The sequence below is a fragment of the Rhincodon typus genome, chromosome 9 (assembly GCF_021869965.1).
Source record: "Rhincodon typus isolate 14 chromosome 9, sRhiTyp1.1, whole genome shotgun sequence".
Taxonomy (NCBI): Eukaryota; Metazoa; Chordata; class Chondrichthyes; order Orectolobiformes; family Rhincodontidae; genus Rhincodon; species Rhincodon typus.
The window spans coordinates 48,452,710-48,477,573 of NC_063340.1; the positions used below are offsets into that span (position 1 = coordinate 48,452,710).

The window sequence follows — 24,864 nt, forward strand, 5'->3', positions numbered from 1 at the left end:
GCAAATGCCCTTGACATTAACACTTGCATGTTAATGTCTGAAATTGTCATGTGACATTGTATTGGCATTGTAGTAACAGTGTTATATTTTTATTCTTATTACAAGGCAATACGTTGTTTATGATGCTGAACAATGGGAAAACGTGCTTTTGCATTAGTAAGAATGCAAGTTGCCATGTGCACCAGTACTTATATTTTTGTTATGCATTTTATGATAGCACGCATGACCTTTCCCATGTTATTTTGTGTGCATAACAAAATCACCATACTCAGTAGTTCGCCAAAGAAAATTAATCATAATTAAACAGTAGCCTGTGCATATGTATGCACAACATTTCCCTTGCATAAAAATACAGATATTGAAAAAGTGGTGTCTTTAAAATTGAAATTGGTCAGGTGCAGCTCCAAATGAGGGAAGAAATGCTACAGCTTTTTTCCACTGAAGTAATGATAGGTGTACGTTTGTGTGTGTGTAAGAGGGTGTATCGGGGGAGAATCATTTCTTTTATTGTTTTAGCTGCTTCACTTAAATGCTTTTGGAATGACAAACAAACAATGTCAAAGAATTCAGCAGTGATAGTAAGGAGGTTTGACCTCTGTCAGGAACTAGGGTCAGATTTGAAAAGCAGAGACGAAAGGTAGCTAAGCCCCGCTACACAGGCAATGAAGGTGTCGGCTAAGAACCGTTTTCACCTTCTATTCATGGACCTTACAGGCTCCCGTAGGTGTTTGTGTCAGAAGTAGTCTGTCAACTGCTTTCCACTTTTATAAACCATACAACGGAGGCTTTGTTTGGAGTGGCAGTTCAGATTATCCATTTTGCCAACAACAATGAACAACAAAAAACACACTTACATTTCATTGTCATCGTAAGTCTTCACAAAAGTCCTTGGAGCAATAAATTACACAGTTCGAATAATTTTTCACATTCAATTCTATTCTACAAACTGAAGGAGTTGCTTGACCATCAAAGTAATCCGCAAAGAACATGTTATCAGCCACGTGTTAAATCATTTATTAGCTTAGATCACAGTGTATTAATCTTTACATCAATCATCACTCGCTTGGTGATTTGAAGTTTTCTGTGAAAATCTGTCAGGTGAGAATAACGAACACGTTTTATCCATGGTGGTGAAAAAAGTGGTATCACCATTCATTGCACCAACTGCTACCCATAGGCTTTGCATGAGATTGAGTGGCAACTCATTGGCAGAATTTTATCAATCACTCGGAAACAGGGCGGGCCAGTAAAATTGTGTGGAGCTTCATTAGGATATCTGCTCTCCCAGTGGGACATCTTCCTAATAGCGGATTGGTTGTCTGCTCCAAGGGAGTGTGAACTATCTGATTGATATAATTAAGAGGTGATGGATATTTTGGCAATAACTGTGTCCCCTCCCTGACTATGCGGCTAGGACATCAACTTAACAGAGAATTTCTCACTGCGGCAATTATTGGAGGCTCGTGGAGCCACAGGTTCCAAGGCAAAAAGAGGGGCAGTAGGGAGCCATGTGGCTTCAACATCTCCCCAGAGTGGTCTTACTTCCGACAACCCATCAATTTCACTGCTCTCCATGGCTAATATTAAGGGTTCACCTCCCACCCTTCAATGCAGCCACTCAGCACAGACTTCAATCCATGGCACATCCTATATGGATGTGACATTAGGCATTACGCTGGCTACAGAATTACTTTTGGGTCGACAGAGAGACCCAAAAAAACAGATGTAGAAGCAAAAGAGTGAAAGGGATTGTACGGTGCAATGCCACCATGTTACCAAAGTGCCCTCTGTAGGTTTGTTTCTTTTACTCACCCCACCCCCTCCCAACTAGGTTTTACTGCAGCCTCTGCAGTAGGGTTAGGGTTAGTCCCACAGCTGGAGTGGAGGGAGCCTGCTCACTAATTGAGCTGTTTGGACCTAGAAGTTTGGAGTGATTATCCCAGGGATGTCCGTGTCTGAGCGCCCTAAAACTGCTGAGGGTCTTCTCACCAGATGCAAGTGACCCTTCCTTAGCTTCAACTTCCAAGGGCCTGAAGGAGCCAAGTTAGGTGGAGATGGAGGGATCAGCCACCTCTGGAGTGTCGTGAAAGGAGACTTCTGAGGGAACTTGCATGTGGTTGTGCATTCTGCTGGGAGATCTGTGACCTGGCCCTAGCTCCTTGTGAGGAAGAGGCACCTGAAGTCCTTGCTGGGCTCCCATTTCCCACTTGCCATGTCTTTGATCCTAAAGACAAATGGCTTGAGCAAAGGAGCGTAAGAGTGTTCACCTTTCCAGTGGATGCTAAGGGGCTGCCTTAGGAGCTGCCAAACTCTACTTGGAGGCAGACAAATGATTGCATGGGTTACTGCTGCAGCTTCTGGGCAATGAGAACCATTATGTCCCACATATCTGTCTGCTGCTCCTGTTCCTCCCTGTGCTTTCTGAAGAAGTCCCCGAGGTGCTCGTCAGAATGTGCTCCCAAATTTTCTAAAGACGGGCACAGCAAGCAGAGCAGACACCATGCAAGAATAATAGTGTGTGAGGGGGTTGTGTGAGAGTGAGTGAGTGAGGGAAGATGTTGCTGGCAACAGTGAGAGCAATAATGGTATAGTGTAGTCGTTGTGGGATGTGGGGTGATAGTATGGATAGAGGGAGTGTGAGGCTGTAGAGAGAAGATTGTGATTGATCCTGGAGGAGTATTATTGGCTGTCCCTCCTTACCGTTGAGATGGCTCTGACCCATGTAGTAACCTCAGAACAGGCTGTCAGAACATGCTGGCATGCTCTCCTCTGCCGGCCCCCTGGTAAAACGACTCCCCCCCTTGCACTAACCCTCACTCATGACCTCCTAGTCCATGTTGGAGAATCACGACAACTTCTTCCCCTTCTCCGATGTCATCTTCCCATTCTCCAACACATTCAGATTCTATCCTTGACCAAGCAGGGCAGCAGTAGAATACTAGCACTCGTCTGGGTGCACAGGGCCTTTTTAAGTACAGTGCAAGTGCCAGTGGATATCCACTGAGTGGCGAGTTGTTCTGGGAATGGCACATGGTAAGTTGGGGATGGAATCGTACATGAGAGATGCCATAGGGGAGGGGGAGATAGTTAATGAGGGACATTTAGTAAGTTACAGTGTGAAATCTCACTTGGCCTCATGGTAGGAATCCTTCTAAAACATTCCAATACAACTGACACTTAGCCAAAAAATGTAAGATTCAGCCTTCAGCTTCCCATTCAATCTTAAGTGGTTTGCAGAAAATTAGGGTGGCACGGTGGCTCAGTGGTTAGCACTGCTACCTCACAGTGCTGGGGGCCTGGGTTTGATTCCAACCTCGGGCAACTGTCTGTGTGGAGTTGGCACATTCTCCCCATGTCTGTGTGGGTTTGCTCTGGTTTCCTCCCACAGGCCAAAGATGTGCAGGCTAGGTGGATTGACCATGGTAAATTGCCCATAGTGTTCAGGGATGTGTGGGTTATAGGGGGATGGGTCCGGGTAGGATGCTCTGAGGGTCAGTGTGGACTTGTTAAGCCGAAGGACCTGTTTACAAAATGTAGGGATTCTATTAAATTAAACTTAATTTATGCCTGTTTCTAAATTATGTTACATGCAACTACTTTAAGTGTAAAGGTTTTACCATTGCAAGCATCATTTTAATCTATTTTTACAAAACACATGCATTTGTTTTCAGAATAAATAGCTTTAACTTTAATTGCAAGATGATATTTTCTGTTTAAGAATTGTTACCTTTTTACAGAACAACACATGCCTGAGCCACAAATTTGCTGATTTTTGTTCACGATTAATCTTTCCTCACTACCTCTTTCAAAAGGTTTTAGGAACATTTTAGAAATCAATAAGGATTGATCCTTTTGAAGTCTATTATTCAAATGATGTTTTGACACAATATTGCCTATTTATTAATGAATTTTTCTTTTAAAATGATGACTCAATACAAAGAAATTGACAGCTGCTTTACTTATTTGATGCAACAATAAGTTGCAGTTTATTTAAATGCATTTCAAGGAAGAAAAATAAATGATTAATGTTGTTGGATAGAAAAGCACAAGTAAGTTTTCAATTCTCAACCTAAAACTATGTTTTATCTGGTTAGTATTAAAACATGCAGGGATAGATTTGAAGAAATAATCCTGTTAACTTCCAAAGCCCTGCATCAGGAGCACTATTGTCACCTGCTTGTGTTTTCCTCCTGACTCAAAATGCAGTTGAGAAAAATCTTTCACTTGCATTTGTGAAACCACTAATGAAATCTGAGCAACATATGGCTCCTTTTATAACGTAGAGACAACAGCCAAGCCAAATCAGTCTTTCTATCTCTGTATTCATAACACACTGAATAATCCATCAGAAACTTTGTGAATAATAAATTTCAGACATCGGTTTATATCTTAAACAAAGACTTAGCAATTTAGCAACAATATAGTAACTTTAGGACAGTAAAATTAAATAACAAATTAATCTAGTCAGTCTATGTTTTAAAACCAAAACCTTTGTTTTCAGCTCCATTCACAGTAACGACAGACAAACTAGCACAGCTAAGGGATAAATAAAAGAAGATAACAAAACTGACCAGATTACTTCAGTGTTTTCACAATGCGTTGTTCCGTAGGCATTGACGTTGGTTTCTCGGTTAATTTTCTGAAGATGTTGATCAGAGTTCGCTCATACAGTTAGCAATACTTAGTTTTCTATTCTCTGAGCTTTCAAGCACTGTCCATGGGAGATTATGCAGGGACCTTTCAAATCTTCATGCTGTGGCATCAATAGCCAGACTCTTTCTCACTGCAAACACAATCCAAAACCCAATTCAGACTCTGACCATTCCCTGACAGACTGGCCATCTCCCCCACAAGGTGCCAGTTGCTGTTCAACGTTTGCCATGTGCATGAGCATAAAGTCTTTTCCAAACGTGCTGGAACCAATTCCCAGGTACTGATTTTGTTCATAACCTCTTTTCCAGTGACAAAGTGTTTGCAGAACCTATTGATCAGGAAACAACCTGCAATAAACATCCAGACTGGCCTCATGAACAAACAGAAGCTTGTTTCGTTTATTTTCCTTTTAACACAAGCTGTTATTCCAACAGCCCAAAAGTCATTTTGAGCTTACAGTTCCTATTCACAGCTCCAAAGCAAAATTGATTTAAAAAAAAGAAAATTCAGCAAAATAACATTTTGAAACATGCAATGCCTGAAAATGCAGATTCATTTGCAGTCATGGTAAACTATCAGCCAAGCATGACATATGTGGAGTATTTAACTTCTAATGAAACTTAAGATCTAAGGGTGCAAAAACTGGTAAAGATTTCATGATTTGAAAATTCAGTTACTCTTGCTGGTCCTTTGAGGGAAAGTTGACGATATTCATCATCTGGAGTGTTAACTCAGTTCTAATACTGGCTCAAAGGCAATTGAAAAAGCCATTTTAATGATAATGTACTGTATGATGATGCTGCTGACTTCAATTTTTGAAGAATTTTAAGCAGTTTTGTTTGTTGAAGGCAACAACAAGTCAAAGAGAGATCAATGCAGTGTGGAGCTCGAGGAACACAACAGGTCAGGCAGCATCAGAGGAGCAGGAAAGTCGATGTTTTGGGTCGGGATCCTTCAAGGGGACTTGGGAGGGGTAAGGGAGCTGGGAAGTAAATAGAGGGAGGAGGGGTGGGGACAGGTTTGTTTCAGTATGTACCAAGTCAAAGAGTATGACTAATGGTCCAACAAAAATGCTACAATCAAAAAGGGAGTGGAAAAGTAAACTACAAATATTTTATATATGTCATGTTTTAGGTTAAGCTATAAATAAATAAGAAAATAATATGTCTAAAGTTTTGTACCAATAATGCTGTAAGGACTTGGGAAAATAAGTGGCATTTTTAGAAATGAAATGTACTGTATTAACATGAAAATCATTTATATAATAATTATTATTCCTGCAAGGCACTTGACACAATTCATTGTTTTACAAAGTTTGATGCCCATTATTCTAAAGGTAAATATAGCAGACATATTGAGCCAGTGCGATCTGATATGAGCAATTAAACAAATTATTTACTGTTTTGAAATCATATCAGTTGAAGGACAAATACTGTTCAGGATAGTGTGAAAAGTTCCTACTTTTTTTGGAAGTGTCAAGCTGTCTTTCCAACTCTTCGCCTCTGCCACCTGAACCACAGCAACAGACAAGTGAGATTGGTTCTCAGCATAAAAAACAGAAACTGATGGAGATACATGCACATCTGACAGTATCTGTAGAGAGAGAGAAACAAGAGTTGACATTTTGAGTCCAATGTGACTTCCTCAGAACCCCAGAGTTTTGAGTTCTGAAGAAGTCACATTGGACTCAAAATGTTAACTCTATTTTTGTCTCAGACACTACCAGACTTGAGTAACTCCAGCACTTTCTATTTTGGATCTCCAGCATCTACTTTGCTTTTATTTGCTTTTTGGCATCTCTGACAATGCAACATTCACTTTGGAGTGTCAGCTTAATGTGCAGCTACAGCCTATACCCAGAAACAATTTTTTCTTCAATGTATAAAGAGTTTCATTGTGCAAAATCAGAACTTTTTGAATTTCAAAATAAAATGAAGGGCCAGAAGATGAGGAGTATTTTAATAGCCTAAAATTAATTTGCATTTTTCTGGTAGTGTAGGAAAAATATTTGCAGAGGTTATTTCGGTATAGTCATTTAACTAGTGTTGACATGTCACAATATCACCTGACAGGTACTGTCACTGAGCAATGATTGATCTTTCAGCAACTATATATGTCATCAATAGAGCAAGTTATTGGCACAGCATGACGTGCTGCAAATTTCAACATTTACCTCAACTGCAGACAAGTAATGCAGTTATGCAAGAATAAGTTAAACAGTAAAAATGCCATTATCAGAACAAATCTAAACGATAGAAGAATATTTTGATCGTGTAAGGTGGAGAATTTCCATCTGCTGCTGTTGCTGGGTAAATGATCATTATGCATTGATCACAGACAGGGAATCACCATGGAGATTCTTTGATTTCATTCATGTGATAGTAATCTGTACAGGACTGACTTGGTGTGTTCTGCTGTGCAAGAATTGTTTACATTTGAAATTTTGTGATGGGTAATGGTAAGGAGATTTCTTTTAAAAAAATAAGCAGGCACAGCTTTAGATGATAGCTATAATTTGATGCAGCAGAGCAATGAGTGGTGTCCATTCTCTGTTAAATTTGTTGTGGAAAATGTGAGTTTAGTGGTAAGTTTTGATGGAAACAGGATACTTGAGACCTGAGGAACAGGGAAGGCAACTGTGTGCCACATTGACCAAACAGATTGGAGGATTAAGGACTTAAAGAATAAGAATGAAACATCAATTTGAGTGGATGGATTAAATCTCAAATCAATACAGAAAGAAAAGTAAAGAGAGACATCATGGACAGTGATAAAAATGAACAGAAAGGAAATGTTAAGAAAACCTTCAAATTTAGATACCCACAGGCCTCTAGAACCTTTTCCTCTCCCCTTCCCTCTGACTCAATCCCCTCTCCCAACCCCACCTCTTGTCATGTATTTACTATCCCACCTGCTGTCTAATGCTGAACATTTTGTCCTCAGCAAAGGACTCTGTTTTATTCCTTTGCCTCCCCACCTTAATGAATTTCAGTGAACTCTTTTTCCATCGCCTTCGCCTCCGTGCTCATTTCTTTGGGCAAGATTCCTTTTCCCGTACCACAGACCTCTTCACCCACCTTGAACACTCTCCCTCCACCTCGACCCCTCCCTCTGGCCATTTACCTGCACTCAACCTGTTCGTTGGTCGCTTCAGTTTCTCGGCACCCCTCCCCCGCTCACCCATTCCAACCTATCTCCCTGTGAACTGACTGCTGTCAGATCCAACCCTGACTTTGTTATTAAGCCTGCCGATAAGGGTGGTGCTGTTGTGTAGTGGACTGACCTCTACATTGCAGAGGCTGTGTACCAGCTTTCCTCCTATTTCCCCCGTGGACCGTGACCCCACCATGGAACATGAGGCTACTGTGTCCACAATGGCCAATAACCTCATTTCATTTGGTGATTTCGCCACCCCCTCCTCCTCATTGCCTCCAAGCTCAGTCTCCCAAGCCCACACAGCCCCCTTCTACCTCCTTCCCAAAATCTACAAACGGGAATGCCTGGGCAGACCCATTGTTTCTGCCTACTCCTGCCCCACAGAACTCATTTTTTCCTACCTCAACTCAGGTTTTTCTCCCCTTGTCCAGTCCCTTCCCACTTACAGGGGGGATGTGATGGCTTAGTGGCATTATTGCTGGATTGTTAATCCAGAGACCCAGATAATATTCTGGGAACCCAAGTTTGAATTCCATCATGGCAGATGGTGAAATTTCAATGCAATCAAAAATAATCTGGAATTAAGAGACTAATGATGACCAATAATCCATTATTGATTGTCAAAAAAAAACCTATCTGGTTCACTAATGTCCTTTAGGGAAAGAAACTGCCATCCTTACCTGGTCTGGTCTACATGTGACTCCAGACACACAGCAATGCGGTTAGCTCTTAACCGTCCTCTGGGTAATAAATACTGCCCACCCAGTGATGCCCTCATCCTGGGAATGAAAAAATAAAGAAACAAAACATCTGCAATTCCTCTGACGTTTTACATCAGTTGCAGAATTTCCACTTTGTAGCCTCCAGCCTTCTCTTTACCATGAACGTGCAATCCCTATATACATCCATCCCTCATCACGATGTATCGGGGCTGTTCGCTTCTTTCTGGAAAAAAGACCTGAACCATTCCCATCATCCACCACCTTCCTCAGCCTGGCCGAGCTCATCCTCACTTTGATCAACTTCTTGTTTAACTCCTCTCGTTTTCTTCACATCAAAGGGATGGCCATGGGTACCCCCATCGGCCCCCGTTAGACCTGTCCCTTTGTGATGTATGTGGAACATTCCTTGATCCAGTCCTACTCCGGCCCCCACCCACAACTCTTTCTCTGATATATCAATGATAAGCAAATGAAGTTTGGAGATAGTTACAAGCCCTATCATTCCTGTTATTTAAAGACATTTCTACATCATACAATCACATTTTTGATTGACTACATGTATTCATATTTGGTTTGTGCAACAATCGTGTCTTAAATTCTAACACATTTTAGCAAAAGTCATGAAATGATGCTGGGTTTAATTTTCTTTTTATTTTGTTTCTCATACCCTGAGTGTGCAATAGGAGTGGCTCAGTACATTTCTAGCAATGACTCAGCGCTGTATATCTAGTCTGAATAATGTATGTGCAAATCTGATAAAATAGTGTCATGATAAAATGCTTTCATAAAGTTAAAGCTGAGAACAGTTTTAAGTGGTGGCTGCAATTCATGATAGTCAGGCTGCAACTATCCAGAAGGATTTTAATAGAACTGTCATTGAATACTTGTGGAATCTTGATCTGTTCTGTGATCTCCACTGATGTGGGTTCATTCACATGGCCAATTTGAATGTTCAAAGTTCGCGATTCTTCACACAGAGAGTGGTGGGTGTGTGGAATGCGCTGCCGGCAGTGGTAGTTGAGTCAGATACTTCAGAGACTTTTAAGCGACTCTTGGATAAGCACATGGAGGATAGTAAAAGGTAGGATATGCAGGGTAGATTGATTTTAGTGGGATAATAGGTCGGCACAACATCGTGGGCCGAAGGGCCTGTACTGTGCTGTACTGTTCTATATCATTGGTGTGCTTCCCTCTCTCGTCTGAAATTGGAAAAGTTATCAATTTCGCTTCCAATTTCCACCCATCTCTCACCTTCACCTGGTCCATCTGTAACTCCTCCCTTCCCTTCCTTGACATCTCTGTTTCTATTTCTAGGGATTGGCTGGCTGCCAATATCCACTACAAACAAACTAAATCCCATAGTTACCTTGTCTATACATACTCACACCCTATTTCCTGTAAGGACTCTATTCCATTCTCCCAGTTCCTCTGTCTCCATCGCATCTGTTCTAATGATGCTACTGTCTTCCTCAATTAAGAATTCCCCAGCACTATAGCTGGCAGGGCCCACAGTCAGGTCCCACCCATCTCCCACACTTCAGCCCAAGCTGGAAGAACAGCACCTCATTTTCTGCTCAGGAAGTCTACAGCCTTCTGGACTCATTATCAAGTTCAACTATTTAAGGCCTGAGGCACTTTCTCCCATGTCCTGACCCCCATCCCCACACACCAGGCCTTGTAATCACATAGTCTGCTATTACACATAACCCATTGCTAATCACTAATAGTCCCCATTTGCAGCCAGTCATTCTCGTAGGCTGACTGTTAGCCATTCCTTTGTCTGTTCAACTGTCCTTCGCTCTCTTTGGGCTCTATTTCCACCTATTGTTTATCCCTTACCCACTCACACCCAACCCCAACCCCAACCCCCTCTCTCCAACCTATCTTCTGCACAGAAACTAACTTTTTTCCTAAATCCCATCAGTTCTGGAGAAGGGTCACTGGAAAAACATTAACTGTAATTTTTCTGCACAGATGCTGCCAGATCTGCTGAGATTTTCCAGCAATTTCTCAAGTTTAGAACTTAACATTTAATTGATTTAACAATTACAACCTGAAGGAATGAAACTCCACACTTTTCCATGCCAGAGCAAATTTATTAGCAAATACTTAACATATTGAGGGTCTGGCTTCTCGGTCTGCATTCTTATCCTCCCTCACACTGGAATGTTCCAGAATGTTCTGCATCCTTTAGCCTTTGGGGTTGTGAGCTGGGTTCAAATCATCCAATGGGGTTGTGCCAACATCCTTCACTGTTGCTATGCCCCGAGATGTAAAGTACACATATTCAGGCAGTCAAAATGCTAGAATGTCTGATCAAGACATTTCCAATATCCCCAGGCTGGTTGTAGCTGTTTCCCGTTGAACCTTTGTAACCTGTTTTGATATTGGTTTCCGTTGTTCTCTGTAGTTGATAGGTGCTAGATATGGTTTAATTTAGCATGGCCAGTTTTCTGTCAGGCCCAATTTCTGCAGCTCTGGGTCAATTTCGAATGCCCAAATTTTGGTCTTTGGTCACTTGCTCACAATGTGCTTCAACAAAACGATCATTTCTGAAAGTCAAAGAGGACCAATCCTTAACAGAGTGAGGGGTAGAGGGATAGAGGGTGCTCCTCTTCTCTACTATCCCAGCCATGCATACCTCCAGGTCCCTGTCTGAGCAGCAGGGTCCACGTTTTCCCTTGTGGGCCATGTCTTCAGTGATAATGGTCAAACACCAAAGTGGACAGGCAGGTCTGGCATCTGAAGTGCCATGGAACTGAGTTTTAAACATAGTACCAGTGAGATGAATGTTATAAAGTCCCTGCAGTAGTGAACACTTCCATCACTCATTCCATACGATTGTATGAACTGAAGAGGTCAGTTCTATTGTTAGTGAGACAAAAGTGGGTGATTGTTGAGAAAAGTCAACCTGAGCCATGGCAGACTGGCTGTCATAAATCAATCAGTAAATAACATTTTGCCAAAAGAATCAGAAAATTCAGTATTCTATTTGGAGTTAAGTTTGTATCACTCAGTCTTTTCAAAAAAATTAATTACTGATGTAAAGATATAACTACGAGTGGCCACATTTTTAGTTTAGGCCCAAACAGTGAAGCAAGTGCAAATTATAGCCAAAATATTTTGAAAAATGTTTTCAGCCAAACTTCCCTTAATTGCAACTCAAATCCATTTGCATGTTGTGTGCAAAGATAAAAGCTGCCATGAATCAGAAAAAATATTCATTAGTACATTTAGAAGTTGTGATTAAGCGAATTTTGATGAAAATAGAAATCAGTGCCAATTCATCACTTCTAAAGAACTTGATTATGAATGACTAAAATTCCCTTTAAAACAAATTATATCAAACTACTGGAGCACAATAATCAAATTGTTAATCAATTAGAAAAAGAAATCATACTTAAGATGCTCATTGTACTGTAAAGAACCAACTTAATTTTTAAATCCTCCCTGAAGACTTGAAATCAAGTGCAAGTTTTGGAAACTCCCCATAGTGATTAATTCATTCTGGAACTGTCCAATTTTGTGGAACGAACTGGCTTCTAGGCTAATTTTTTTTTGGAACAGTGTAAAAGGTTGCCACATCGAGTTACACTGAACACAAGGTGTTCTTAAAACACTTATGTTTTCTGTACTGGTCAAGAACATCTTTATTTTTCTATTAATTTTTAAATTTGCACCAAAAAAAAGACAATGAACCAGGATTACATTGTCTGTCTAGGATTTTAACTTTAATATTTCCATGCCTTGGCCCTGGCTATAGAGGATGTAGGGATCACAGTACAGGAGGAAATCCAGAAATCCCAAAGAGACTTGAAATGGACATCAGGCCCTCTCTTCTCCTCAACAAATGATTGCTGTTAGGAGTTAGTGTTTCATTGAATTTAATGATAAGACCTTATTATCATTTTATTCTTCCAGTTTAGCAGGAAAAACCAACAGCTGGAGAGTGACTATCAACAGAGATCAGAGCTTGGTAGGAGCTGATATGAGGCTGATAATTTGGATGGAATGACGGAAAGATCAGGAATTGGTTGATCACAGAGAAAGGGAGAGGCCATGATTAACAAGAGGGAAGATGAAAGTTGGCCCGAGGTAACAGGATGAAATACTTTTGCTCCTCATTGTTCACCAAGAGTGCTGTGGAAAACACGGTGGAAAAAACTTTTCCTTTCTACTGTTAAGTTTATCAAGCCCTGAAAGATTTGGGCAGTAAATTTCAATCAGGTTCTCAATTCAAACATGTCAGTGAAGCAATCTGCCTCTCAAAGATTGTGACCATGCAAACATTGCAAACCACTGGCAAGAAATTAATGGAATCGCACGATTTAGATTGTGTCCTTGATTTGTAATTGCTAAGGCCATGTTGATCCTCTCTCACCTATCATGGGCCTTAATATTAACTCCACTATATCTGAAACCCTTCCGTTGCTAAAATTCTTTGCAAAACTTAAATTGGTTCCTTCTGTGGCTTTTCACATTGCTCAACCCACTGAAGTCACTAACACAACAAGCATAATGGGCCAAATTTTATTAATATAGACACACATATTAAGTGAGGGTACAGGATACAATTGGTAATCTATTTGTTCTGTAGCAGTCCTTTCTGTATCTCATTAACTCAGCTACAGTATGTAGACTCCTTGTTGCACACCTCCTGGTCCATCACAGAATGTGGCCATGATAATGACCACCAGGCTTTAATTGGAAGAATTTCTAGTTGAAAGGACCTCAATAAGAGGCAGATTCTGTGAATTCTCTATTATTTCCTGAGGCTTCAGCAATCACAGGAACAGAAGAGAGTTGAGGGAAAGATTGCTCCCTCGGCCTCTTACTCTTAACTGCAGGCCTCTGTGGGGGTCACAGGAACTGAAGTGCAGTTCTGGGAGCTACTGGTTTGTTTTAGTGGCATTATGGAAAGCCAGCAGATGTGACATCACAGAAAGCCAGTGTCATCATGTGAGTAGATGTAACTAGAGAAACGAGGAGTAGAAAAATACATGAAATGTTTAAAGCTGAGGTGAAAGAGAGAGGGAGTATAACCAGCATACAATTCTTGAGCCTAATAAGTCAGTATGGCACTGAGCAATAGGGAATGAACCTGCCTGCACTAAACTTCACCATTAACTCTGAATAATTGCTTCCTGTACCAATTGCCTATAGAAAATAGAAATCCACAAGGTACCACAATCTGTGTGCTCCAATTGAGACAAATTAATAAGATTAATATCACTAATAAATTACTGTACCAGCTTCTGAACAGTCTTCGCCAAAGTCTAAACTTGGCTCAGAATTAGCACTAATAACACAGTGTGGAGCTGGAGGAACACAGCAGGTCAGGCAGCATCAGAGGAGCAGGAAAGTTGGCGTTTCGGTTTGGGACCCTTCTTCATTTTCTGGCGTATTTGCGTCTAGATATCATGGTTGTCTTCATCTTGAGCAGTCCTGGCAGCACACAGCCCTCAGTTATGGAGTTATGGTTTTGCTGGGACTGCTATGGTTGCATGCTGATCAGACTTACAATGATCCTTGATGGTGGGATTTCCTCTGACTGAAGGGGATGGACATTTCACCCTCTACTCATTTAGCCCACTGACAATGTGTTATTGCTGAGGACTGGGTTTTCTTTGAGTCAGTCTCCAAGTTTGCAAGTTGTGCAGCTGGCCGAGAGTGGTTTAGCCTTATATAATTATTCCAAATAATGTGTGCAAATGGAAGCCTGTGACCTTGATAGTTTGTGTGAATTGTGTCTAAGCTTTAACAATACGTTTCTGTGAGGTGGTATTCAAATAAATTAATTTTCTGTCTAGTATTTTGGAAGAAATTAAATTCTAACTGACAAACATATTTTAAAGGAAAATACTAAGAGAAATGATTTCCAATTATATTGAAAAGTATTTCTCAAAGAAGTTTTGATATAGGGAATTAGCTTTGTACATATATGAGCTGACAAATTGTTTCCAGCATTTATTCTTTGTATTAGAAATTTATTTCCAAATATTTCATCATTAAACATATCCATTGTTATTTATTGCTGGGAATGTTTTAACAGAAAATCATAAAGGATGGCAGAATTTCTATTAATACAATTTTGTTTCCTAGGTGTTGTGATTACAACTTTTTTTAAAGGGTTTTAATGTTTGTTAAGTTTGCTTCAGTACAATTTGATTATACTTACTGCAAGGCAGCTTTCTGCTGATAGCAATATGCTGAAATTTAATTTTGGGGAGCTTTTCATTTAAGTTACACAGAGAAACTAGGCAAGTCACAAAACCAATGGATAAACAGTTACAGCTTTTCGTTGTTCAGTGGCTTGCTGATGTGATGCAGCCATTGATTTTTATCTGAAGAATATCTTTCTATGTATAGTTCGGAAAGGTTAAACTACCTAACATAGCACTGCTATCTATGAAGAGATTAATATCTCTGACAGTGTCATCAATAAGAATGAGCAAGGGGAGAGGACGAAGAAATGAGTATCTTATCCTTCACCATTAATAAGACTCATTCTTGACTATAAGTCACTGGTTACTGTCCAAAGCTGTTAATCAATGAAGATGGACATCTAGCAAAGGAAGTAGCCTTTTATAGTACAGTCCTGTTTTGTTGCAGTTGAATGCTGCTAATTTGTCAAGCGTCACCTAGTGATCTCTCAAGAATAATTGAGAAGATCTTTTGAATAACAGTCTACATGGTTGAGAGGTTAATAATGAAGGGGCATGATTGAAAATAAAACAAGTTTAGTGACAATTGCTTATACTTTAATCAGTAGATTATGAGGAGGTGACATTCAACTTAGTACATTGTTATAGATGAGCGATGTCCGTAATTATTGAGGCCTTCTCCAGTTGCCATTTTATACTATAGAAGAATCAGTTCTGCAGAGGGAAGACAGGGAATAATTAGTGAGTGATGAAAAATCCAAAGCTGCTTACTATCGCTGCCAGTAATCATTCAAAGTGTAGCCGCTGCCAAGAACCTGATTTGCTAGGTTGTGGTTTGAGCAATACTTCAAAAGTAAATTTGGTATGACTGAATCTCTTTATGCCCATTTTCACAGAAATAGGCACAATGAGGTCCATTTTCTTCGACCAACACTGTGGAGTCCCAGAGATGCCTAATTTCTCATTAAGATACTTTTTTTACTTTTCTCTTTCAACCTGTACTGAATGACTTCTCATCCTTGGTGATATCAACCACAACCACAACCACAAGACATCTTGTTTTCCCTCTTGAGTTTTATCACCTGCCTACCTCTCAATTTTCTATATTACAGTGACAATGGTTACACTTACAGAGTGTTTTAGTTGCTACAATGCCCTTTGGTACGTCCCGAGGCTGTGAATGGTGCTATAAAAATGCAAATCAATGTATCTCTTGTTTTCTTCTTCTATAACCTCTCTCTCCATTTTCTGTAAATACTCAGAGTGATTCGTTCAAATTTATTATCTCAAATGCACAGTAGGCGGCACTCCCAACTCTGAGTCAGAAGTTTCTGGGTTCAAGTCACACTCCAAGAGTTCAGCATTAAAATTAAGGGTGACACTATATGCAGCAATGATGGTTTGCTGTATTGTCAGAGTTGCTATATCTTGGATGAAATGTCAAATTGAGGCCCCACCTGTTATTTCTAGTGGTCATAAAAGGTTCAAGAACACTATCTCAAAGAAGAACATTACTCTTTGTATGAATACACATCCCCAAACAACATCACTGAATCAAAATGTATGGCCATTTTCATAACACTATTTTGTGGAAGCTTGCTGTTTACAAATCAACTGCTGTGTTTCCTAAATTTCGGTAGTGACTGTGCTTCAGGAAAAGCACTTCACTTTATGTAAAACGCTTTGCAATATTCAGTGATCAGGAAAAGTGTTTGTCATGCCCAGTAAAGGCATAGCAAATTCATAACTTTAAGCATGGACTGTATTCATTATAAGGTTTCCTGGAACTGCCTTTTTAAATACTGAATTGAAAGTATTGAAAATATTGAAAGCCTGTTCGTATGGCTGTTCAGTGTCAAGTGACTTCTATAATTTCTGCATGAACTCAGAACTATTTCAAGTCTCTAGAAAGTTACTATTTGAATGAACATGGGTGAAGTGAGTACTCCAAAGACAAATTTTGATTTTTCAATACTATTCTCAGTTAGTACCCAAACTTGAAGAGGACGACTTCTTCATATCCTTTGAGAAATTGCAGATGAGGTAAAGTGGTCTGAAGAAATTTGAATTCTCCTAATACAGGGTCAGCTAACAGGAAGAACCCATGGGATTGATTCCATGTTGCCTGAAGAGAGCTCCTCAAACAAAGAACGATTAAACAATTTTATACATTAATGATTATAGTTGGTCCAGAATCACACCACCAGAGATTTGGCAGGTTTTGCAGAAAAGTGTGATCAAACTTTCGTCGAATTCAAAAAGTTAAGCAACCCTCATTAAACTGTCAGGTACGATCATCCAAAATTAACCACAATTACAAAAGGATTGAGAGAAGTAATACCATTAGGAGAGTTCAAAAACTGCCTTCTGTACAGCTTTGGAAAGTAACAAAGTGTCTCAAAAACCAGAGAAGCAGCGATCCCAGCAGGTAACTGTAAATTACTTCATAGACCCCTCAGTTAACATAGACTAGGATGTGGTAGCAATTGAGACCGTGCCTGCAACCATGAGAATAACTGTGCTAAATGTAGCAGGGTGAAACCAGGTAGCCTACCAGGACTTACTGCACAAAGGAAAAATAACTTCTTTGTATCCCAGGCACTAGGAAAACGATAATCAAGGATACTGGAACCTCCAAACATGACTAGTGTCGAAAGGTGAAGAAGCACAACCTGAATGCACAACAATGATCACAGAATCGATGAAAGGCCCTACCTGAAAATTACTTTAATGGTACCCTTAATTAAATTTACCTGCAAAATAAGTTAGCAGTGATGGGCAAACTATTGCAGGAGTTCAACCTATTGCCGGGCAATGACTTAGTAGGTTTTAGGACTTTTGTCCTGAGGATCCAGAGTAGTCTACAGAGACTGGGAAACTGAGGAGAACCAACAAATGATTTTAAAAATCCCTAGAATCCTAGAGGGAACAAAATGGCACAAGAAGATGAGAGAAACTTTAGAAAATAGTTTGATTTAAAAAAGGCCCAAGACAAGTTGAAAGACAATCAGCTAGGAAAGAGGTTGCAGGAGTTGAAGAGAATCAATCTGAGAAAGGTTAGCAGAGACGGTTTTCAGAAATTTAAATAGTGACAAGAAAGTTTGCTGCAAAGGCAAGTGAATTGTGAAGGTGACACCCCACCTTGTCGAACTGCCAGAAGGGAGTGAAACGGAAGCACGGGGCAGCCATTTGCAGACAGTGGTGTTCCAGAGAACATGGGACAAATTGGAGAGAAATCAATCTCCAAAATAAGGTAAAAGGAAATATGATTTGCTGCAAGATGAATAGCATTTGTGAAAACCACAATTGAAATACAAATGCAGTCTATGTGGAATTGTCCACTGAAGCAACAAAAGATCTGACTAAACCGAGCAATTCTGTTTCAGAACCCTCTGAAGGCTAGGAACAGACAGAAGACTTTGCCACAAAAGTGTTTGAGATGATCAGAAGCCAAGCTAGCTAGAAAGAATGTGAATTCAAACATCTGATTTGAACAAATGGTTCTTCCTGAGTGGTTCAATTGCAAACATAAGGCTTGTAATATGGAGCTGATCTTGTTGGATCAAAAAAGTTTCAAAAGGATTACGATAAACTGGATACTCATTGTGGTGCAAAATTAGGGAGAATATAACTGATTTCAATTTTACTGGGCTTCCAGGAGAAAAGCTAGAACATCCACTTTTATTTACCCAATGCCTTCTTGCTTAAGTTGCAAATAAATGTATATTCGTTGAGGGAAGAATCCTGCTTGGCTGTAATGCTTTCACAGAAAGTAACATCTTTTGATGGATTGAGTTGGGGTACTGGAAAGCACTCAGACCCTTTGTAATTTACATCATCAACAAACTTCCCGTCAAAGCACCTTAGTATAACAATTGAGTTTCAAATGAGCTAAATAGGGAAATGTTTCTGTCTTATCATGTTCTGATGTCAAATATTGCCTAGATCTGTGCATTGATTAACATTGTATGGGGAGAATCACATGTCCAATGAGACATTTTTGTTTTGACATTTTGTTCTGTTTAAATTATGGATTTAAAATGAATTTAGTTACACCAGTATAATCCCACCATGTCCATTTCCCTCCTTGTGTGATGCTCGTGGTTCTCCTTTAAGCCAAGCACAGCAAAAGAATAATTTTTTGCCACACTCTAATATAACCATGATACCACAACTCATATGGAGGGGATTTGATCATTGTGTTCTGTCCCTGTTTACTTATCATAAAAATGATCAATAAATTAACCAATAGCAATCAGCATGGCCGTGAAAGGCAATGATACACAGCCAGACATAAACATTTGAGTTCATGTCACTTTGTCTGAAGTAATATGTCCTAGCGTCCCACTGTGATGACTACTTATGCGAAAAGTAGTGCATGAGAATGTACAACTGTCTAGTAATGCTAGGCAAATATATTTCATAGGGATGAAATATGTATTGTCTATGGATTTGACACACTGATTTTGACCATGAAAATCAGAAATTTAATTTGACAATGAATATTTTTATCCAATATCAGCTACCAAAATGTTGATTAAAATATGGTATTCCATTGGTGAGTAATTTATTCTTATTTTCAGAGACCTAGGACTAGATTTTGTCATGGAGATTGGCTAAGAAGTGGATTCCGCAGCAAGTTAGCAACTGTGCCTTTATTAGATTTTAGAGATGTATCTAGTCAAGTGCCCCAAGGGTAAGACCTAGGGCCTAAATTATTTACTAGCTATATTAGTAACTTGGAGAACGGGCTATATTGTAATGTATGTAAATTTGCTGACAGTAGAAAAAATAGTTGAGAGGACATGATCTAATAGGGAGGACATAACGAATCAACAATGGGATATAGATAGGTTGAGTGAGTGGGCAAAAACTTGGCAGGCGTAGTTTAATGTAAGAAAATGTGAGGTCTTGTACTTTAGTAGGAAAAAAATAAAGACAGTCTCGTTGGGCTCCTTTCAGGGACGAGTAGCTGACTTGTGTGTCATTTTGTCAGTGTGGAGGTCTTTTTCAGCAGGGGCTTCCAGGTATTCCAGCGTTGATTGTCTTAATTGACTTTCACCATACAGAAGTTGATCTGAGATGAACTCTGTCTTAACGTTTTACCTTTTACCTTTTCTATTCTTTTCTCTGACTTCTGTCATTATTAGACGCACCGTGGTATGGCGACTCATAAAAATTTCCACTACTTTTTTTTGTAAAACTACACGTGACTATAGATTGCTAAGCTGTTCTATGCTATCTAGCTATCTTTTTTGTGACGGCATCCAACTGTGTCACCGTCAACACAGAGTCAAGCACAGAGGTCTGTGGAGTTTACCACAATGACAGGATTTCCCCTGATCCAATGCACGCTTGTCTCAGAATGAATCGTTCAGTAACAGGAAAGATCTCCACTTAATAATTGTGCAACTGTTGGCTCCTTCAGGTGCATGCTGGGTTTCCCGGCAGTTGTCATGATACTTTCATCCTCAGGCAGTCTCATCTGCTATGGCTGTTTATTCCGCCATTGCACGTATCCAATGGACAAGTTTAGAATCGCCAGGAAAGAGATGGCTACTAACCCCAGTGGAAAACCCCACAATTGAGGCACAACAGCAAAATGACTGCTGCCATCGCAACACAACCGCCACTGTTGAGCAGGCCGTCAGCCTCCTACAGGTGTGTTTCAGTGCCATCACTGATGGCATCCCCAAGTGTTTCCTGTTGTGATCTGCAGCCATCTGCACAAATGGCCATCTCCAATATTGTGAATCTTCAGGAGGTCCATGGAGAGCATAATACCATTTCATTGAAGGATCAGGGTCTTGAGATGGATTGGCCAGAGGGGCAGCAAAGCCACCCAGACATTTAATTCCTGTGGCAGAGGATCCAGAGTCAAATGCCACATCCACCGATCATGGGATTTAGTACTCATGATGCAGCAAACCCCTGGGTGCGCACAAAGTTACACTGCTACTTTCAAGCCTCGCCAACAGGCTGAACCTTACAGAAGGTTTGAAAATTCCAAAACAAAGTTTGTTAAGTATCAACTACAGCCCCTTGCATTACAATAAAATGCATACATTGTGCAAAAGATTTAAGATTTGTACCCAGTTGAAATCACCCCTTCTCTGCTCTCATGAGATTTTCTATGTTGTGTTGGCAGAACATATTTTGGAGGCAGGCTGCTTGACACAAGGATAGGTTAGAGGGCAACTGTATACATTGCAGTTTCAAGGATTGAGAGGTGATCTTATTGAAACATATATGATCCTGATGGGACTTGATGCCGAGAGGATGCTTCCCCTTTTGGGACGGACTAGAATGAGGGGACAGAGTTTAAAAAATGGAGCTGTTCATTTACACAGAGATAAGAAAAAAAAATCTTTTTCTCTCAGAGTTGTTAATCTATGGAATTATCTTTCCTAGAGTGAGAATAAGCAGGGTCACTGGAATTTTTAAGGTTGAATTAAATGTTTGATACGGGAGTACAATGGGCAAAATAGGCAAGATAGTGGAGTTGAGGCAATTAGATTAGCTATGAACTTATTGAATGGGCGGAGTAGGGTCAAGAGACCAAATAAACCATTTCTTCTCCTGAAGTAATTTTTGAATGACAATATGAGGAGAGGGATTTTAAGGCCACCTTCTGAATTTTAAACATGGCAGTGTGTAGAAGGTGATTGGAATTAATTAAATCATGCAAGGAGAATACTATAGAGCACCTTTTGAAAAGTCCAAATGTTTGAACAATCTTTTTAAAATACTTACAACTAATTCTAGTTCAATTCTGCTTCCTCAAATGCATCATTATCATAGTGCTCAGTGGCAATGTGAGGCTATAAGAATATGACGATAAGAATATCCTGGAAAGTACTTTTCACTTGCATTCAGGAATTGGCATTCACGTGTATATGGATCCATGGAGTGAAATCTTTTTTGTTGTTGTGAATTTGGAGACTGGAGGTTAGGATATGTATAACCACTAAAGCCCCTCAAGAAGCCTGGGAAATCCAGTAACTCTATAAAACTTTATTCCCTACTTGTTCGCTCAGCTGGATCATATACTGTAATAAAATTGTGCAGTGCTAGTGTACAGGGCATTAGAAATTTGCCTGTTGTTGGTACACACAGCAAATTGACTTATACAAGCCTCAGGGGAATCAATGGCCTAGTGGTATTATCATTGGACTGTTAATCCAGAGACCCAGGTAATGTTCTGAGGATCTGAGTTTGAATCCTGCCAGATGGATGGTGGAATTTGAATTCAATAAAAATCTTGAATTATGAGTCTAATTTTGAATCCATTGTTGATTATTGGGAAAATCCCATCTGGTTCAGTAATGTCCTTTATGGAAGGAAAGCTGCCAAGCTTACCTTGTCCAGCCTACATGTGACTCCAGATCGACAACAATGTAGTTAACTTTTAACTGCCCTATGAACAATAAATGCTGGCCTAACCCTCAACACCCTCATCTTGTGAATAAATAATAATTTAAAAATCAACAATGATTTGTGAATGAGATTCTCTCAAACATTTTGAGATTTTAAGACCTCTTCAACTATGAGCATCAACTTTGCTTCTAAATGACTCTGAAGCTCTGGCTGTGGTGGTAATTATATTTCTCCAATTCTTCTGGGCTGAGCTGAATCACAGATTTCTGCCAAAGGCTTCCACAGTGGTTGTGGAAATAAGTTGACCCAGGATTCTGTGGTGGAAATCTCTCTCTTGTCCATACATGGGCACTCATTTATTGTCATTGGTATATTGGATATATATGGATTTTGAATGACTTCAAGCATCAAATATCTGTATTGGGTTACTAACAATTTCTTATTTTCTTCCAAATCCAGGATGTTTAAATACACCAGTCTGAAAATCATTCCAAGTGGAGCATTCTCTGGACTCAGGAACTTGACAACCATGTAGGTAATCAACCATTGTATGCAATGTGTTGGGAATTTGTTTGTGACTCTGCCTGCGGAATTTAAATCAAACTACAATATAGGGCAAATATAGTGGGAAAGCCTTTACAAAGCATAATCAGGATAGTCCAGGGGCTATCACCGTCAGTTATTTTGGTAACTCATGAAAGATAGTGGGGTGGCGAAAGAATGTGTGGGTAGGAAGGAAGGTGGGCGTGCTGTCTTTTTGAGGGGTAGACTCAATGGGAAAGGGGCAACTACCGACGATAACCACCCCCCCCGACCTTTTCTACTCACCATTTTATATATTTTTAAAAATTTGAATCCTACTATCATCCAATTGTCCGTGCCAACCATATTATTGGATTCAATTGAGCTTTCAATTAATTCAATTGACACTTAATTATTTACTTACATAAGGTAGATGAGCTGCCTGTCTCTGTGTTGTTGGAATGAGCTTGGGCTAGGTGGGAAGATGGTAGGCAAGCTTATCTCCCTATATTACATTCTAACCCCCACCCAAAAAACACTGAGCAAGGGCATAGAATGCCCAGCCCTTGATCCATATTATTGACCTAGTCATTTGTGCACATGACAACATTTCAACTTAGAAATGACAAAACAATTATTGCAAACTGTGGGGGAGTAGTGATAGAATTAAAATAGATGTAGAGAGGCTGATGGAATGAGGCAGACACATAGCAGATTAAATTTAATCAGCAAAGTGTGAAGTAAAGTTTTTTGGCAGTAAGAATGAAGAAAGGTGTGGCAAAACAAAAGGATACAATTCTTGGTAGGGCAGTTTGAGAATCCGGTGAAGACTGCAAACAGGACCTTGTGTTCTATAACTAAAGTATGAAGACAAGGATGTCATGGCAAATGTAATAAAGCATTGGTTCAGCCTCAACTGAAGTATTGTGTTCAGCTCTAGATGGGATTGGAAAGATGTGAAGACATCATAAAGAGTGGAAAAAAGATTGATAAGAACGATTCCTCGGTTGATGGACTTCAGTTATGTGAATAGATTGGAGTACAGTTGTGTCAATAGCTTGGTGAAATTGGAGCTGTTCTCAGAAAAGATCAAAAGGAGATTAAATACAAGTGTTCAGATGAAAAGTCTATTCAGAGTACGTAAGAAGAAACTGTCTCAGTATTGAGATGATCAAGAACCACAGGATATTGAAAGCCAATGAGAAAAGAACCAAAGACATCGAGGAAAACAATTACAGAGTGAATGGCTAGGATCTGGAATGCATTGCCTGAGTGTATGGTGGATGTGGATTCAAAAGGGAATTAATAGTTATTTAAACAAAGAAAAGAAATAAAGCTATGAGGAAGGACTCAGAGAATAGGCCTAGCTAACTTGAAAGACAACAATTGTCTCTCTCTGTAATTTTTCTATGAAATCTGATTGTACTTTGCTTCCCCCAAAATTTTCAATGTGATTTTGCTAAGTTTAAAATAATTAATGAAAAGATAAAATTTAGGAGAGTTTTTCTAATACTGAAAATTGCATGGAGAGTAATACAAGAAACAGTATCCATAATACTTTTCTTAAAGGGATTAGGATAATATTTGAAGAAGATTGTTTCAAAAGAGATGGGAAAGAGCAGGAGAATGTGATCAAGTGGGTATCATAGCGATTTGGCATCAGTGAGATGAGTCATGGTGTGATATTACCTTCTGTAATATGATATCCTTTGTTTCTATAAAATTTCAATGCAATGCATGTTCTCCATAAATATGGAAAAATGATTTAATGGGTGTAAATTTCCATCTTTAAATCACTATAACAGCATGAAAGCAACCTGTATTATAAGGGTTGGGTTGGTTAACAAATTCACTTCCAAAGCAATGTTGGCAAATGCTTTACTGCACACAGACCTGAAGCCATGCTCATCTTTACTGAAGTCATGGAATCTTAGCTAAACATGACAAGAAAATTTACTTTAAGAGTCATTCTACTGTAATTGAAATGGAAGTAAAATTAAGTAGAGTCTGTCAAAGAAATGAAAACAACGTTGCTAGATTACTATATGGACAATTATTGATAAGTAAATGCACCTCAAGGTAATTGATTGCCTTTGGGATGGATTACCATGGAAGCACTTTCACAAGTATTGAAAGCTTCAGAGTTCATCTAAGATAGTAGGAACTGCAGATGCTGGAGAATCTGAGTCAACAAAGTGCAGAGCTGGATGAACACAGCAGGCCAAGCAGCATCATAGGAGCAGGAAGGCTGACGTTTCGGGCCTAGAGTC

General features: G+C 39.6%; 1 protein-coding gene across 1 annotated transcript in view; it reads left to right on the plus strand.

Moving 5' to 3' along the window:
- LOC109917217 (follicle-stimulating hormone receptor-like) overlaps positions 1 to 24,864 on the plus strand; it is a 99,499-nt gene that overhangs the window by 56,013 nt on the left and 18,622 nt on the right. Inside the window, exon 2 of the mRNA XM_048601319.1 lies at positions 22,532 to 22,603. Coding sequence (XP_048457276.1) covers positions 22,532 to 22,603 — 72 coding nt within the window. The remainder of the gene's footprint in view (positions 1 to 22,531; positions 22,604 to 24,864) is intronic.